The sequence below is a fragment of the Rhinopithecus roxellana genome, chromosome 14 (genome assembly GCF_007565055.1).
Source record: "Rhinopithecus roxellana isolate Shanxi Qingling chromosome 14, ASM756505v1, whole genome shotgun sequence".
NCBI lineage: Eukaryota > Metazoa > Chordata > Mammalia > Primates > Cercopithecidae > Rhinopithecus > Rhinopithecus roxellana.
Window position 1 is genome coordinate 123,802,165 of NC_044562.1, and position 19,408 is coordinate 123,821,572.

Here is a 19,408-nt window from a genome sequence, read left to right on the forward strand (position 1 = left end):
GTTGAAAGCAAGAATTGTGGCCGGGTGCGGTGGTTCACGCCTGTAATCCCAGCACTTTGGGAGGCCGAGGCGGGCGAATCACAAGGTCAGGAGATGGAGACTATCCTGGCTAACATGGTGAAACCCCACTTCTACTAAAAATACAAAAGATTAGCCAGGCGTGGTGGTGGACGCCTGTAGTCCCAGCTACTCGAGAGGCTGAGGCAGGAGAATGGTGTGAGCCTGGAAGGCGGAGCTTGCAGTGAGCCGAGACCGCACCACTGCACGCCCGCCTGGGCGACAGTGAGACTCCATAAAAAAAAAAGCAAGAATTGTTAGGTTTCCACAGTGCCTAGCCCACAGAGTTAGTGCTTAGTAATTAAGTGTGTCAATTTAATTAGATTTTATTACTGTCTTCTAGACATCAACTAGTCAGGCAGTCTTCCGTCTCCAGTCTGGCATCTGCCATCTCTTCCGAGAAACTTTAATTAACAAAGGTTTTGTGGAAATCCAAACTCCTAAAATTATTTCAGGTAAGCTTCAAAATATTTCTCTTAATTTTTAAAAATACATTTGCTATCCCCAGAGTTGCTTTATATTAATAAAATTTTTAAATTGAGAATCTGAGTGTCCATTAAGGTTTATTGCCATGAGACTACTATCTTGAAGACCATCTTACATAGCAACAATCATATATCACCAACATTAGTAAGTACATTTTCTTTTTTTTTTTTTTTGAGACGGAGTCTCCCTCTGTCACCCAGGCTGGAGTGCAGTGGCCAGATCTCAACTCACTGCAAGCTCCGCCTCCCGGGTTCACGCCATTCTCCTGCCTCAGCCTCCCGAGTAGCTGGGACTACAGGCGCCGCCACCTCGCCCGGCTAGTTTTTTGTATTTTTAGTAGAGACGGGGTTTCACCATGTTAGCCAGGATGGTCTCGATCTCCTGACCTCGTGATCCGCCCGTCTCGACCTCCCAAAGTGCTGGGATTACAGGCTTGAGCCACCGCGCCCAGCCAATAAGTACATTTTCTTATTCCAAGAGTCATTTTGTGATAATGATTGTAAAGTGAGGCAGTAACACACAAAGCAAGATTCTTGTTACAGAAGTTACACCAGGAACTACTTCATTATATAGATTTCTTTTGAAATTAGTATTGCAGTTTTGTTTTGTATAAACTGCGTTGTAAAATCAGTAAATACTAATGATGGGAAATTTTCCTTCTTTTTTTTTTTTTTGAGACGGAGTTTCGCTCTTGTTGCCCAGGCTGGAGTGCAGTGTTGTGAATTCGGCTCACCGCAACCTCCCAGGTTCAAGCGACTCTCATGCCTCAGCCTCCCGAGTAGCTGGGATTATAGCCATGCGCCACCACGCCCTGCTAATTTTGTATTTTTAGTAGAGACAGGGTTTCTCGTTGTTGGTCAGGCTGGTCTCGAACTCCCAACCTGAGGTCATTCGTCTCGGCCTCCCAGAGTGCTGGTATTACAGATGTGAGCCACTGCACTTGGCTAATTCTTATTCTTGTATGAGAATCTTGTCTTAATCATTTTACCCTTTTTAGATTTGTTTAACACAAGAAAGTGTGTCACAAATGGCATTTTGTTACAAATTCAAAATTGAACATTGTATTCTTAATAATTAGAAAAATGATTATTACAGCTGCTGGGGAAATTTTTTTAAAAAGGGAAAAATGATGAAGAATATCTTTTTTCATTTAAAAAAAAAATTTACAGCTCCAAAGGGGCTTTAATAGTTTTGAAATTGATGCAGAAAGGGAGCATATATATCCACAGAAGTGAAGTAAAAGCATAGCCAAAGAAGTAAATCTGGTTTAAATATAAACTATTTAGAATCACATAGAAGAAGACATACATAGACTATGATTTAGCCACAATTCTTCATTTTCCAATTTTTCTTAAAGTGAACTACCTGAGTATAAACTTTTTAACTAGAAGTTTGCATTGATAAGCTTACAATTGATTATAATAATGTAAATATAAATGTTTACATTTCAGCTGCCAGTGAAGGAGGAGCCAATGTTTTTACTGTGTCATATTTTAAAAATAATGCATACCTGGCTCAGTCCCCACAGCTATATAAGCAAATGTGCATTTGTGCTGATTTTGAGAAGGTTTTCTGTATTGGACCAGGTAAGATTTTGGCGGTTATATTTTATCCAAGTTCATTAATTGTGCAGTAGTTACAATGTTAGGAATACATTTTACTTATATAATGTACAGACACTTTGAAAGCTTAAATTATTTTATCTGCTGACTACACAAATGTTAGACTTTGAGGTAGAGATGATAATATATTTGGGTAGACATTTTCCAAAAAAATAATAATAATAATATGGTCAACAGTACTTTAAACAGTTGAGCATCGTTCCATGTGAATGCAACTGTAAGCATTATATATTCTTACAGAAGAATGCTGAAGAAAATTTTTATCTTGAGAATATATCATTGTAAAAATGCATTTTTTTGAAAATATACACCATCTGAAATATACCTAAGTATATATATTTAATATACCTACATGCAGTTAGAACAGAATTAGCTCCCATTTGGACTCTTTTCGGCTCCCCATCAGCAGTAAAGAGCAGGTAGTTGCAGTGGCCAAAGTAATATATGTTTTTGTCCTTTATAACTTCTTACTCTTATAAGTTTACAGTGTACCTCTGTCTAATTTGCTATCAATTTTATTCCAGAGCTGTTCTGTTTCACTATTTTGTTTGTATTGTCCTTACTATTGGTAATGTGCTGATGTCCATTAGAAACTACTAACAAATATCATATATTTAATAAATTATATTAATATGTTTTTAAGAAATGTTTGCTAAAAGTCAAGCACAGGCACATAATCATGTGGCAGTTTCTTTTTTGGAGCTAATTATAAGTGAAAAGCCAGTTTTACTTTATTCTTTAAAACTTACCAAGTTTTTTTATATATCTTTTTTGATAGCTTAATAAAAATTAAATACCTGCTAATAGAGAAACTAGCAAGATCATTAAGGGTCTTAATTTTCTGAATTTATTAACTAGTTATTTGTTGGAACACCTGCTGCTTATATAACCTTGTGCTAGGTAGGTACCATGTACATAAAAGAAGAACCAGCCAGCACTTCTCAAATGTTAATATGCACACAGATTACCTGGAGATCTTGTTAAAATACAGATTCTGATCAGTAGATATGGGAAGAGGCCTGAGATTCTGCAGTTCTCACAAGTTCCTGGGTATTGTTGATGCTGCTCATTTGCTGACCATGCCTTGAGTGATAAGGGAATCAACATTGTAGCCTGCTCCCAAGACTGAGTAAGACATGCATATGTATCACAGTCATAGGGAATAATCAAATAATTTTCACAACGAATAATCAGATTGTCCTATACAATCAGCAAATGGGTGTTAATTATGTAGTATAAATAGTAAGTATAAAAAGAGAGAAAACAGAGTGTGCTAGAGTCACCATAAAAGAAAATTCAAACTGAGATGTGCTTTAAGGACAGAGTAGGATATGTAGACAACAGAGATGGCGTTCTAGAAGGAAGCAGAGTAAGTAAAGAGCAAGAACTACACAAGAAAACAAAATAAGACAAGTTAGTATTAAGAAGTGAGAAATATAGGTTAGGATTAACTTATGAAAGCATAAAGGTTTTAGGGTTTTTTTGTTATTTTATGTCTTACTACAGTAGTCATTTGGGAACCAGTGTAAGTTTCTGAGCAAGAATGTGTTATAGGAATATTAGTGATGTGAAGGATGAGTCGAGCTAGAGTCAGGAAGACCGGGCAGGAGGAAAAGGCACTGAGGATATTAAGTCTAGACTGGATATTAGCTGGACTGAGCTAGTGGCTCGTAATATCCTCAGTGCCTTTTCCTCCTGTCCAGTCTTCCTGACTGTAGCTCGACTCATCTTTCACATCCCTAATATTCCTGTAAATGACTACTGTAGTTAAATGGAATATGTATGTTACTTTATTTGTAGAATTTCACTTAGTTTGAGTCAGGTTTTAATAAAATTGAGAAGAACTCACTGTCTTGGTCATAATCGAATATATTTTTAAATATTGAGAAGACACCTCAGGATCTTGCATTCCCACAGGGTTCTCATGAACCTCTCTTATTAATTTACATTTGGTACGGCTTTTATTGCATGACCATAGGAGTTTGTAATGAACTTGCTGTCAAAGAGAATGTGCAAACAGGTGGTTTATCAGAGGTCCTTCCAGGCCTGTAATATGAAAATAATGCCACTGAAATCCTACTAAGTACAGTTTTGTATTTAAATCCCAATTTATCCAAAATTGAAAACAGTATTTGCTGTTTATTTCTTTTATTAAATTCACAGTATTCAGAGCAGAAGACTCTAATACCCATAGACATCTAACTGAGTTTGTTGGTTTGGACATTGAAATGGCTTTTAATTACCATTACCACGAAGTTATGGAAGAAATTGCTGACACCATGGTACAAATATTCAAAGGACTTCAAGAAAGGTAAAAAGTATTTTATACACCTAGATGGACTTAATTTCAAATCAGTTTGGGCTCTTTAAAAAAAAAATTCTTCAATTTAAACATGCAAACTAAGTTTCTATGAACATATATATAAAGATTTATTGGTTAGATGATCCATTTAATTGGTTGGAAAAATCCATACTCGGAATACTGCTTCTGGATTCAAATCATTTGGGGGCTCAACTAATTAACCTCTATTTTGCTGGTAAATTTACCACATTGTGAACAGTCCAACTGTATTTTGTTGTTGTCCTTGTTTCCTTTATACTGACATCCCGAATATCTCAAGAAATACAGCATATGTTACTTTTAATAGTTTATTATTTGGGAAATAGTTTGAGGGTAATGCTTAAGAGGTTGGATTCAGCAACATCCAGATAGCCTGAGTTCAAATCCCAGCTCTGCTGCTTCTCTGTGTGGGCCTTGTGCAGATTATTTCACTCTGTGCCTCAGTTTCCTCAGCCATTAAGTGGAAATAGCATTATTACCCACCTCAGAGGTAAAAAGTTCCTTCAGTCAACTGAATCTGTCGACATGTAAATTAAGTCTGGTCAAATATGGTTAATTCTTAAATCAATTTATATTTACATTGAGTGCTCAGTAAAGATTAGAAACTAGTAGACTGAAGGGATGTTTAAACCTATTTGGATCTGATGAATTAACATTTACAGAAATATTAGATGTGTTCTAGATGTTCAGAAAATTGAATTATGTAGAATGTCCATTTGGCTACACCCTCAAAACTGGCAAAGAGCTCTTCCCTTTAAAGGTCATTGAAAGTTGTTTACTTATGATGATGTTTAACATGGAGAAAATAGGAAAAGAAAATAGGAGTCAAGTTGATTAAGAAAGTCTCTATTTTTCCCTCTTTCTGTATTCGTGACTATATTTCAAGTATTAGGTAAGCTATAATAGTCTAAGCTGGCATTTTAATAACTGACAAAGGATCATATTAAAAATTTTTATTTGAAGGCCAGCGATTTATTCCTTATTGATGTATTTGATATGTTTCATTGGTATTTTAAAAGAGTTCAAAAATATGAATTTTATTTACTACATTGCAAGGCTAATGAGTAAGTTTAAGAATGTAGAAATTGGCCGGGCGCGGTGGCTCAAGCCTGTAATCCCAGCACTTTGGGAGGCCGAGACGGGCGGATCACGAGGTCAGGAGATCGAGACCATCCTGGCTAACACGGTGAAACCCCGTCTCTACTAAAAATACAAAAAAATAGCCGGGCGAGGTGGCGGGCGCCTGTAGTCCCAGCTACTCCGGAGGCTGAGGCAGGAGAATGGCATAAACCCGGGAGGCGGAGCTTGCAGTGAGCTGAGATCCGGCCACTGCACTCCAGCCCGGGCGACAGAGCAAGACTCCGTCTCAAAAAAAAAAAAAAAAAAAAAAAAAAAAAAAAAAAAAAAAAGAATGTAGAAATTGGCCAGGCACGGTGGCTCATGCCTGTAATCCCAGCACTTTGGGAGGCTGAGTTGGGCGGATCACTTGAGGTCAGAAGTTCAAGACCGACCTGGCCAACTTAGCGAAACCCCATCTCTACTAAAAACACAAAGATTAGCGGTGCATGGTGGCATGCACCTGTAATCCCAGCTTTGGAAGACTGAGGTAGGGGAATCGCTTGAACCCAGGAAGCGGAGGTGCAGTGAGCTGAGATCACACCACTGCACTCTAGCCTGAGCAACAGAGCAAGACTCCGTCTCAAAAAAAAAATAGAATGTAGAAATTAACTACTGATCTTATTTAAGAATACTGTAGCGTAAGTGCCAGTATTTCCAGGCATTCTCTGCAGATCTGTGCCTTTGATGGCTAATTAATTGCAGACAGCCTTTTTATTTTTATATCTTTGTTCTCTAAAACATTTTGATGCAGTTTATTTCAATCAATTTTCAATGGTTCATGGAACAACTGATAACATTTTCCTTATAAGACGAAATATACTTTAGAACTACACTGAAGGAACACACACAGCTTTTCTCATTTTCGGTTCACATTTATAATTCAAGGAAGTTTCAGAAACTCATTTTTTTAAAAATACTGATAGCTTCTCTATTAAATAATAGAGTTTGACATTTCCACTTTGATTTTTATAACAACAGACCAAGCATGAATTTGGGTCCTTGAGATTAATCAAATCTCCACTTACAAATTGGACTCAAACGCCATTATTGCTGAACTTTTTCAGTAGAGTTAAGGTGGCAATTTGAAAATAAAAGCCTTCTTTGTATGTTCTTCAAGTCATTTAGGAATTTTAAATTTTGGTGTCACCTGTTTATTGGATTATCTGGCCTGTGTCATGTTCCTCTCATGTTTATCATTAGTATTTACCTCTCATAGAAAAATACATACACAAATGTATATGTATTATATTGTATGTATATGTATTGTATATATATCCAAATATGTATATGTGTATAAAATACATATATAAATGTATTTTGAAGTATTGATAGTCATATTTTTGTACTACCATTGGTAGACATGATGAATGGGAGTTGATATATAAAGGAAAGAAAAGCTATGTAAAGATGAATTGGGGGCCAGGCTCGGTGGCTCATGCCTGTAATCCCCGCACTTTTGGAGGCCGAGAAGGGCAGATCAGGAGGTTAGGAGTTTGAGACCAGCCTGGCCAGCATGGTGAAACCCCGTCTCTACTAAAAATACAAAAAATTAGCCAGGCATGGTGGCACACGCTAGTTGTCCCAGCTACTCAGGAGGCTGAGGCAGGAGAATTGCTTGAATTGCCGAGATAGCTCCACTGCACTCCAGCCTGGGCAACAGAGTGAGACTCCGTCTAAAAAAATAATAAATAAATAAATAACTGTGGGGTCTTTCTAACCCTTCTTATATCAAGATTTTAATAAATCAGTGGCTAAGCTTTATTCCCATGAAAGTCTGTAAGACCAATCAAGAAATGATGGTGTTTTAATTTCGAGAATATAAATTCTAGGCCAGGCGTGGTGTACATCTGTAATCCTAACACTTTGGGAGGCCGAGGCCGGCAGATTGCTTGAGCCTGGGAGTTCGAGACCAGCGTGGACAACATGGTGAAACCCCGTCTCTACAAAAAGTAACAAAAAGTTAGCCGGTCATAGTGGTACATGCCTGTAGTCCCAGCTAATCAGGAGGCTTGAGGTGGGAAGATCGATTGAGCCCAGAAGGCCAAAGTTGTGGTGAGCCAAGATTGCACCTCTGCGCTCCTGAAATAAAAACCCTGTCTCAGAAATAAAAAAAATAAAAGTAGAATGTAAATTCTAGGTAAAGAATTCTATATATAAAATACAAACATACTTTTTTCTGTATATAGAATATAAACATACTTTTTTCAAGTCTGTTAATTACGAAAAACTTTCAAACACATACAAAAGGATATGCAGTAGTCTAATGAGCCCCCATGAACTCACCAACCAGTTTCAGTCCTTGTCAACCTGTGGCCAATTTTGTTTACCCATTTCCCTCATTCACTATTATTTTGAAGCAAATCCGAACCTTTTTGTTTTTTGAGACGGAGTCTTGCTCTGTCAACCCAGGCTGGAGGGCAGTGGCAAGATCTTGGCTCACTGCAACCTCCACCTCTTAGGCTCAAATGCTTCTCCTGCCGCAGCCTCCTAACCACGCCCAGATAATTTTTGTAGTTTGAGTAGAGATGGGGTTTCACCATGTTGGCCAGGCTGGTCTTGAACGCCTGACCTCAGGTGATCCACCTCCCAAAGTGCTGGGATTACAGGTGTGAGCCACTGCACCTGGCCAAAAATAAACTTTTTAAATCTCAATAAAATATCATCTTCCATAGCAGAAATTCAGCTCAGTGCAGTAAACATTGTCTTGTACCTTCTATATATATATAGGGTAAGCATTGTACTATAGAGATTATCAAAATGGGAAATTGGCACTTCTCTGAACATACAGTGTAATATGGATGCGGGAAGATAAGACAAACACTCATTAATTTGGTCTTCCTCAGTGATAACAAGAATTGTTAAAGAATTAAAAAGTCAGATTTTTGTACTGCTTTATATAAAAAATGGGCATTTTATGTTTCTAACTATATTAACTGAGTTATAAAGAAAATTTTTAATCCTTTGATGTTACTGTGGTTACAAAAACATGAGATTGAAAAATGGTGTTAAATATTTTAAGTATTTAAATTTCATTCTTTAATAATTTGATCATGCTTTTCCTGATGTATATACTGATTCAAAGATTGATTTTTGTATATTGCCACAGTGACCTCTTGTGGAGGAAACATTTATCTCACACATTTTCTTAACTAAATCATTCTGCAAATAGGTTTCAGACTGAAATTCAAACGGTGAATAAACAGTTCCCATGTGAGCCATTCAAATTTTTGGAGCCAACTCTAAGACTAGAATATTGTGAAGCATTGGCTATGCTTAGGGAAGCTGGAGTTGAAATGGGAGATGAAGACGATCTGAGGTTTGTCTTTGTGATTTTTTTTTTTTTTTTACTTTAAGTTCCAGGATCCATGTGCAGAACATGCAGGTTTGTTACATAGGGACACATGTGCCATGGTGGTTGGCTGCACCTATTGACCCGTCCTCCAAGTTGTCTGTGATTTTTAAAATCTTAGTAATTTGGTTTAAGGTAAAAGAGAATGAAAATATTAATAAATTTTTTTTCACCTGATACACTTATATTTTATTAACTTTGGTATACAGTATGATGCTGTTTTATATAATGTGTCATCTGAAATAAAAATGTTTACTATGGTTTGCTTAAGTTTTCATAATTTTGTTTATAAACACCATTTTCCATTATTTTCCCCTCATGTTTGTAACTCTTTAAAGAGTATAGGGAGTTTTGCCTGTGATTTTGTCTTCTAATATCTTCTCTTTCCAAATTAGTGGTATTAGAGAAAGTAGACAGCAGTCTAAATCCATCCCCACACAGGATCAGGGTATAAACTGTTAACATCCAAAAGTTATAAAAGTCAATATTGTTTATATAGTATCATACATACTATATTATATGTAGTATTTGGTATAGAGTGGGTATTTGTTTTCTCTTCTCCCCTCTGGTCCCTTACGACAGACTTTTACCCACAACCCTCTCCTACAACCTGGAAAGAATAACTCTCCCAGTATCCCTGGTATTCAGAGTATAATCTAAATTCAGATCATGTAACTTATAATTTTGAAACAAATTATGTCGTTTAATAAAGATTGAGGCTGGGCATGTTGGCTCGCGCCTGTAATCACAGTACTTTGAGAGGCCGAGGTGGGAGGATCATTTGAGGCCAGGATTTCGGGACCAGCCTGGACAACACAGATCCTGTCTCTACAAAAAAATTTAAAATTTAGCTGAACGTGGTGGCACACACCTGTAGTCCCAGCTACTCTGGAGGCTGAGGCAATTGGGTCACTTGTGCCCAGGAGTATCAAGGCTGTAGTAACCCACAATCATGCCTGGGTGATAGAGTGAAACCATGTCTGTAAAAAATAAACAAAACATGTAAAGGTTGAAAATTTCTATCTACTTTTATTTTATTCAAGACTTCCTTGAATGATTCCTTTAAACCATCACAATACTTACGTATTTTAGGAGGGAAAGGAAATGATTATTGTCACTTTTTAGGGTTTTTCAAAAAACAATTCACCCAAACCATTTATTTTTGTTTAACAAAAAAATATATATATGGCTTTAAACATTGTCTCCATTGCTAGATGATATTTTAAGGCAAAATAAAAATCCTACAAGCTTGAGTAGTATTTTTTTAAGTATTTTAGAAATTGTTTTTACGTAGGAAACTAAAGTAACTACCTCTTGGCTATAGAAATGTAACATGTTCATATAAACACTATTTTAAAACCTTGGATAATACTAATTTTTATTTCATAAACCATTGATAAAGAGTACCAAAAAGGGAAGACTATTTCATGGCAAGACAAGCCCATATTAGTGTAGCGAAATTTTATTATGTGTAATTATAGGAAATTATTTCATCCATGATATTTCTGAATCGATGAATTGCTAAATTCTGTTTATTGCTTTAATTAAATATTTGAACAGCATCTACTAAGCTCTGAGTCACTCTGCCAACGTATACTCATAAGTGATTTTCAATAGGACTTGCCTTTTAAGAAAAGAGCAGAATAGACAACTGCATGTTTTGGCCAAATTTTGTAATCCCTTGAGAAACTCAAATAGAAGAAGTTCCTTATTAACGTCTTTAAGTTGCCGTTTCATCTTCAAACACTGATTTCGCGTTTCTTTTTCAGTACACCAAATGAAAAGCTGTTGGGTCACTTGGTAAAGGAAAAGGTAGGACTCTTGTATATGCTGGATTTCTTTTTCTAATTCTGAAATGTCTCTTGGGACTAAAAACAGTTGCAGAGGGGACTGAGCTTCCTAGAATAGTGTGATTCTGGAATAAATAAAAACTTAAGAGGGACGTTAAAAAATTTTTTTTCTTAGAAAAATGAGAAATATTCAGATAGCCTGCCTTTCTCCCAGATGATTTGATTAACTCAGTATTTAATATTTCTACGAAGTTGTTCTGAGGTATCTCTAAAAGTGATAGTTAGAATGTCGGATTAGTTAGAAATGACCTCCAAGTTATTTGAAATTATTTAGATTTGATCTTCCCTGTGTACCCCTGCTGTTTCATGAGACTTAAAGATGAATGAGCTTCCTCTCTGCCTCTTATGTAATAGCTACTTTCCAATCTCATTTTCTAAAACCAAGACTCCAAAGAGGATAAAAGCTAAGCTTAGTGTGATCTTTTTAAAAATTTTAAGATACTGGTATAATGAAAAGGAAAATTAGTCCTTGAGCTCCTCCTACTGGTTGCACTTGAAACTGTTAAACTAGAGAACTGATATTTCTGAAGCCATACAATATTCAGTTTATACTTTTAAAATGCTGTTTCAGCAGAGCCAATTTCAGTTTGTCAGCTGTTAACATCCTCTTCTCAAGTTTTATCAAAAATGTTGAAAGTCAAAAACGGTTAAAATGTAATTTTTTTTTTTTTTTTTGAGACGGAGTTTCGCTCTTATTGCCCAGGCTGGAGTGCAGTGTGGCACTACCTCGGCTCACTGCAACCTCCACCCACTGGGTTCAAGCAATTCTCCTGCCTCAGCCTCCCAAATAGCTGAGATTACAGGTGCCCACCACCACACCCAGCTAATTTTTTGTGTTTAGAGACGGGGTTTCACCATGTTGGCCAGGCTGGTCTTGAACTCCTGACCTCAGGTGATCCACCTACTTCGGCCTCCCAAAATTCTAGGATTACAGGCATGAGCCACCGCACCCGACCCTGAAATGTAATTTATTTCTTTTTAATTAAATCTAGGTCACATAGTAAGCATTCTCTAAAAAAAGTTGTAATTTCAAGTTAATGTCATTTATTTCTTTCAGTTGCAGCATTCATTTGAAGAAAACTACCAAAATCTCATGTATATATCTAGATAAAAATTTAAATTGTTGGGAAGATAATCCATGTTTTTTCAATGATGAATATTATGAATTACGTCAAATTTCCCAAAATAATTCATAGACTTAATATAGTTTCTATAACAACCAAAAGGATTTCAGATAATTTTTTTTCATTATAAAATGCATCAGAATGACTAGATGAACTAGAATAACAAAGAAAAAAGTAAAAATCAAAGATGTTTATCAAAGCATAATTTAGAATGGGGGAGAAATTAGAAAGGGATTACATGTTCAAAAAAAAAAAAACAGGAAAAAAATGAATATTTAAACCGTAAGCCTAGCACAGTGGCTCATGCCTGTAATTCTAGCACTTTGAGAGGCCAACATAGGAGGATCACTTGAGGCCAGGAGTTCAAGACCAGCCTGGGCAAACACAGCGAGATTCCATCTCTACAAAAAATTTTAAACATTAGCCAGGTTCCTGTTTAAGCCATGATCATATCATGCACTCCAGCCTAAGCAACAGAACAAGACCCCATCTCTTTAAAAAAAAAAAAAAAAAAAAATTTTTTTTGAGAACTATGAATAATAAGCAATGCCTAAAAATTAGATATTGCAAGAATTTATGACACCATGGCAAAATGCTATATGATGAAAATGTTACCAGAAAAAAAGCAAGATATTCATTGTATATACAATATAATTAGAGTAATTATGAAGAACCAAAGTTTTTGTGTAAAAAAGTTAATTACCAAAATGTTAGCCATTTTACTTTTTAAAAATGTATTTTAATTGCATTTATTCTTTTTATAGTATGATACAGATTTTTATATTCTTGATAAATATCCATTGGCTGTAAGACCTTTCTATACGATGCCTGACCCAAGAAATCCCGTAAGTAATTCGGTTTTAAGTAACCCATTTGGGAGCAGAAGGGAAATTTTATTGTCACTGTCAGATTGCATAATGGGAATAATGGTTTTCATTAATAATTTGCAGTTTTGATACACATACGTATTACCACTGATGTCTGTCACCACTGGTCAAAATGATATTGTAAAATTTGAATATTCTAGAAAATTAATTTTTAAAATCTATGTTAAAGTCATTATCCTTGGTCATTTTTCTGAAGATTAATAAGGCAGAAAGACTATGTAAATTACAAATGGTACTACTAGATTTGCATACTTTAGCAAATCATCCTGTCATTGACCTTAAACTGGGAATTCACATTGTATCCTGGGAGTTAATAATCTAAATAATGTCTTATTGTCTTTTACCATTTTTCCATTGCAGTGGTTTCTAAACTTTACCGTGCATCAGAATCACTTGGAGGGCTTTTTAAAACATCGATTGCTGGGGCCCACCCAGAATTTCTCATTAGTTGCTCTGGAATGGGAGCCTGATCATTTTGCTGGCCCCACTCCAGACCAACTAACAAATTTCTGGTAATACTGAAGCTACTGGTCCAGGAATCACACTTTGAGAACCACTGGTTTATTGAAAGACAGGGGATTAAAGTAAAAATAATAATAAAGACTCACACCTATTAACTTGGAGTTCCAGAAGTCACCCCAAAATCATATCATGCTTAAAAACATCTCAGATGATAAAGTGAAATAAGGATCAGCACTGCTTCTTAAAAATTAGATGTGGCGCTCTGATTTGTTATTGGGGAGTATGGGAGGAGAGCACAAAATCTGATATAAACAAAGAAAAAGTTATTCAGCCCTCAGTAGTTTAATTCTACTTTAGAGAACAAGGTTGCATTGTTAATTATAGGAAAAAATGAACTTGCTTTTCATGCAGCAGAGATTTTTTTCTGTATGTGTGTAATTGAAATAGGATAGTAGTCACTTGAAGAGTGGTGTTTTTTCTCTTGCAGAAACAGTCCAACTCTTACGATATGTTCATGAGAGGAGAAGAAATACTGTCAGGAGCTCAAAGAATACATGATCCTCAGCTGCTAACAGAGAGAGCTTTGCATCATGGAATTGGTAAACAACTTAAAATAATTTAAGAGAGTGTATTTTCTGAAAATAATACATTGTAAACATTTAAAAGACTTCTCGGTCTTTTTAAAAAGTCTCCATTGAACAGTAATTGCTTTTGTGATTTTTTAAGATAAATAAGATGATAAATTACATTTTGTTTTGTTTTGTGTCTTTTTGTAGATTTGGAGAAAATCAAGGCTTACATTGATTCCTTCCGCTTTGGAGCTCCTCCTCATGCTGGTGGAGGCATTGGTAATATTCTGTTATTGCTTACAAATAAGTTTGTAAGTTCTAAGTATAATACAAATTTGAATTACAAGAATTTTTAAAAGTCAGTTATGACGTAAGTGAAAATTTGATTTCCAAGAAACAAAATGAACAGCTAACTTGTGTGTTTTAAAATATTATTGTCATAAAGTTCTAGCCATTTTTTTTCTCTTAAGAGTTTTTAGAAGCCAAATGCCTTGTAAGTGGAGTACCCTGTTTTCTCTCTTGCTACTGTGAGTTCATTCACATTAGCTCAAATTAAAACTCTACCTTAAAATAGCTTAAAGAGCTGCTAAGTGTTTTTATTGAGATGTAGCACTTGATTGACTTTAAGAACACTTCTACAGTATATGTAAGGGACTGCTCTGCAATTTAAAATCAGTAACTTTTTAACTCATCTTTGGATGTCCATATCAAACATTCTTAAAACTTTTAAATGTATAGTTTTATTGAAGTTTTTGTTGTTTGTTTTGGGGTTTTTTGGAAAATACAATATATACTTACAAAATTTTCAAATTAAAATTGGTAGAGGGACAGTCTTTTCAATAGATGGTACAGAGAAAACTGATGTCCATTTGCAGAAGATTGAAATTAGACACTTACCTAACATCATATACAAAAATAAACTCAAAATGGATCAAAGGCCTAAATGTAAAACCTATATTTAAATCGTGAATAGGCATATGGAAAAAAATGCTCGATATCACTAAACATTAGGGAAATATAAATTAAAACTCCGTGAGATAACCATCTCACACCTGTGGCTGTTAGCCAAAAGATAATGGATAATAGTTGGTGAGGATGTGGAGAAAGGGGAATCCGTATTTGTAAATAGTTGACAGGAATGTAAAATTGGTACAGCTGTTAGGAAAAACAGGATGAAGATTCTTCTAAACGTTACAATGAGAATTACCATATGATTCAATAATTCCTTTTCTGGTCTTATATACCAAGGGAAATAAAATCAGTATGTTGAAGAGATTTGTGCACTCTCATGTTCAATGCAGCATTATTTACAATAGCCAAGATATAGAAATGACCTTAGTGTCCATCAGTGGATGAATGGATAAAGAAAGTATAGTATGGATTGAGTATCCCTTACCCAAAATGCTTGGGACCAGAAGCATGTCTGATTTTGGATTTTTTTTCAGATTTTATAATATTTGCATTGTACTTACTGTTAAACATGCCAAATCTAGAAATCTGAAATGCTCCAGTGAGCATTTTTGTTTTTTTTTTTGTTTGTGTTTTTGAGTATCGTGTTGGCATTTAAAAAGTCTCAGATTTTGAAGTATTTTGGATTTTCATATTAGGAATACTCAACCTATTTTATCTATACAATGAAATAACACTCTGCCTTTAAAAAGAAGGAAATCCTGTCATTTGTAGCAATGTGGATTAACCTAGAGGACATCATGCTAAACAAATTAGCAAATCAGACACAGAAAGACAAATACTGCATGATCTCACATACATATGGTACCTTTTACAAGTTGAACCCATAGACAAAGAGTAGAATGGTTGTTGGAATGGGGAGAAGTTGGTCTAAGGGTATGAAGATTGAATTAGGACGATTAAGTTCTGGAGATCCATTGTTCTACATTGTGACTGCAGGTAATAATGTATGCTTGAAAATTGCTAAAAGAGTAGATTTTAAATGTTCTTTCCACAAAAAATATAGGTATGCAAGATGATAAGTTAATCAGCTTGATTTAATCATTTCACAGTGTATCAGAGTGTCACATTGTACACTGTAAATACATACAATTTTTGTCAATTGTAACTCAATAAAGCTGGGCAAAATTTTAAAAATAAATAGCACCAGTTAAGGTCATTACATATGGTTTTTTGTTGTCTTGTTTTTTTAAGTTTCGGGATACATGTGCAGGATGTACAAATTTGTTACGTAGGTAAAAGTGTGCCATAGGGGCTTGCTGCATCTGTCAACCCATCACCTATGTATTAAGCCCCGCATGCATCGCTCTTTTTCCTAATGCTCTCCCCCACCCCACCCTCCCAGCAGGCCCCAGTGTGTGTGTTGTTCCCCTCCCTGTGTCCATGTGTTCTCATTGTTCAGCTCCCACTTATAAGTGAGAACATGTGGTGTTCGGTTTTCTGTTCCTGCGTTAGTTTGCTGAGGATAATGGCTTCAGCTTCATCCATGTCCCTGCAAAGGACATGATCTCACTCCTTTTTGTGGCTGCATAGTATTCCATGGTATATATGTACTACGTTTTCTTTATCCAGTCTATCATTGGGCATTTGGGTTGATCCTATGTCTTTGCTATTGTGAATAGTGCTGCAATGAACATACACGTGCATGTACCTTTATTATTCAGAATCCACAAAGAACTCAAACAAATTTACAAGAAAAAAGCAAAACAACCCCATTAAAAAGTGGGCAAAGGACATGAACAGACATTTCTCAAAAGAAGACATTTATGCAGTCAACAAACATGAAGAAAAGCTCAACATCACTGATCATTAGAGAAATGCAAATCAAAACCACAATGAGATACCATCTCACACCAGTTAGAATGGCGATTATTAAAAAGTCGAGAAACAACAGATGCTGACAAGGTTGCAGAGAAATAGGAATGCTTTTACACTGTTAGTGGGAATTTAAATTAATTCAACCATTGTGGAAGACAGTATGGCGATTCCTCAAAGATTTAGAACTGGAAATACCATGTGACCCAGCAGTCCCATTCCTCTGGATGTAAACATGTTTTTTTTAAGAGTTGTAGAGATGAATCACAGTGATGATTGCACAACATCATGAGTGTATTTGGTACTACTAAACTGGACACTTAAAAATGGTTCCGATGGTAGATTTTATATGTATTTTAACACTTTTTTAAATTGGAGGAGGAAAAAGGAGAATACTGCATATTCGCCTCCCTACAGGAAACCATTGTTTCTAGTTTTCAGCTTACCTTTGCAAAGATATCTTTGCATATACGAAAGGACACACACACATTTCTTTAAATATTTTTACACAAATTGTAGCATACTATTATATATAAACCATTTAGTAATTTGCATTTTTTACTTAATGTATCATTTTTTAAAATATGAGCCCAGATGGAGAAGAAGTACTTTAATGTATCTTATAACTTGTTATCAATAGCTAAAGAGCTTTTTCATTCTTTTTACATCTCTACATAGAATCCATTGAAAGGAGGAACCATAATCTTGTTAACCACCTTTCAAAAATCAGTTTCTTTTTTACAGTCAAAACACTTAGTATAATAATGTACTCCAGAGCTTTTTATCATAGGGTCCACCATGTTAAATGTCTATAGAATTACAATAAATTTTCGCATATTTCTGTTAATTGCTTAAGCAAGTTTATGGCTGTGATCCTCATTGCCTGGACTATATAATCAGAGTGTGGTATCATTTGAAATGTTCAAGCTTATAAAGTCTTTTGTTTTTCTTATTGTTTACATCATAGATTTTGTTCATTCATATAGTTGTTTTTTTTTTTTTTTTTTTTGAGACAGTCTCACTCTGTCGCCCACACTGGAGTGCGGTGGCGCGATCTCGGCTTACTGCAAGCTCCGCCTCCCAGGTTCACGCCATTCTCCTGCCTCATCCTCCTGCATAGCTGGGACTACAGGCGCCTGCCACCACACCTGGATAATTTTTTGTATTTTTTAGTAGAGACGGGGTTTCACCGTATTAGCCAGGATGGTCTCGATCTCCTGACCTCGTGATCCGCCCGTCTTGGCCTCCCAAAGTGCTGGGATTACAGGCTTGAGCCACCGCACCTGGCTCATATAGATTTTTGTGGTTCACATTTTAGACTCCATACCACGTAAGGATATATTACTTAGTCCTTTTCATTTATAGCAGCATCTTTATTTCTGAATCAATACTCAAAACAATTTTAAATAAACCCAAAATAATAGGAGTCATTTTCTTTCCTAATAAGGAAAAGTATTTAGTTTAACAATGATATTTATGTTTATAGTTCAAAGTAAGACCCTGAGAGATTTTCAGAAAGGAATTAATGATTATTTTTGTCTTCCCCAGGGTTGGAAAGAGTGACTATGCTGTTTCTGGGATTGCATAATGTTCGTCAGACCTCCATGTTCCCTCGTGATCCCAAACGACTCACTCCTTAAATTCACACCTTGCCTCTGAACTCCAGTGTGGATGACAGAGCGAGAGACCCTCCCTCAAAAAAAACAAAGAAGAAAGCCACACTTACTCTTTCCAGTAACCTGCTAGTGCACAGGCTGTACTTTAGGTACTTAAAATATGCACTAGAATAAATTTGCAAGGCCCTAAAGTATCACTGTTATTTTTGGAGTAATTCAGTATAGATATGTTTAAAAGAGATTTTTATAACTTCAGACGTGCGTCAGTAGGAAATACTTGAGAAATTCATATGGTTATGTTAAAAATTCATATTCTGTTACTACAGTAAATGTTACAAGTTTTAAACAGTTAAGATTGTACAACTTTTCTTCTTTTCTATATTACAAGGGCCCCAGTGTTAATGTCTTAGATTTTCAGTATTTGAACTTATTTTTTTAAATTCTGACATTGGAATAAGAATATTCAGGTAGCATCTGAAATTTTAATGATTGTATAATTGGCATATCATGGAAAATTAATCAGAAAGTATCAGTTCTTAAAAGTTATGTCTAGAAATTATGTAAAGCAGGCTAAAATACTGGTTAGAAAGTATTCAGTGTAATCTTGTATTAAATTGTTAAATTCTAAACCTGAAATTTCAATAAAATTTTAAAGCTAATTTTAGTTTGTTTTTGTGTAACTTTGTGACCTGATTTTATAACTGGTGCTAGGCATTTATAATTTGGTAACAGAAAAAATATACAACTGGTTTATATAAATAAATGAAGACTAATATGTTGTCAACATGTATTCATTTCAGATATTTAGATGGGCATAGAGATAGAGTTCTTAAAGTTGACAGCTTGGGTCGGTTGACAGTTCATTTCACATGGGTTAAAATATATTGCAGAATTTTGTTTCATTTTTAACTGGAACTGGTACTGATACTTAGTGAACATCACTAAAATACAGTCCCATCTTATCCATCAAAAAGAAATTTTTGTGTAAGAATTACAATTAGAAGCACTTTCCCTCTAGATTATTACAAATGTTGATGCTAATGTTAATTTTACATGAACCACAAATATTGGGCAGGAACAAAACATATTTCTGTACAGGAAGAAAAAATTATATGCAGAAAAATAGGAGGGTCAAAAAGTTA

The 19,408-nt window shown here is 35.4% G+C and overlaps 1 protein-coding gene across 2 annotated transcripts in view; it reads left to right on the plus strand.

Moving 5' to 3' along the window:
- DARS1 (aspartyl-tRNA synthetase 1) overlaps positions 1-18,925 on the plus strand; it is an 89,152-nt gene extending 70,227 nt beyond the window's left edge. For both annotated transcript variants that reach the window (XM_030916447.1, XM_030916448.1), the window contains exons 8-16: positions 401-512; positions 1,995-2,129; positions 4,329-4,476; positions 8,795-8,941; positions 10,744-10,786; positions 12,713-12,793; positions 13,785-13,896; positions 14,074-14,145; positions 18,199-18,925. In XM_030916447.1, the coding sequence (XP_030772307.1) occupies positions 401-512; positions 1,995-2,129; positions 4,329-4,476; positions 8,795-8,941; positions 10,744-10,786; positions 12,713-12,793; positions 13,785-13,896; positions 14,074-14,145; positions 18,199-18,290 (942 nt within the window). In that variant the 3' untranslated portion in view covers positions 18,291-18,925. The remainder of the gene's footprint in view (positions 1-400; positions 513-1,994; positions 2,130-4,328; positions 4,477-8,794; positions 8,942-10,743; positions 10,787-12,712; positions 12,794-13,784; positions 13,897-14,073; positions 14,146-18,198) is intronic.
- Positions 18,926-19,408: the final 483 nt, after the last annotated feature.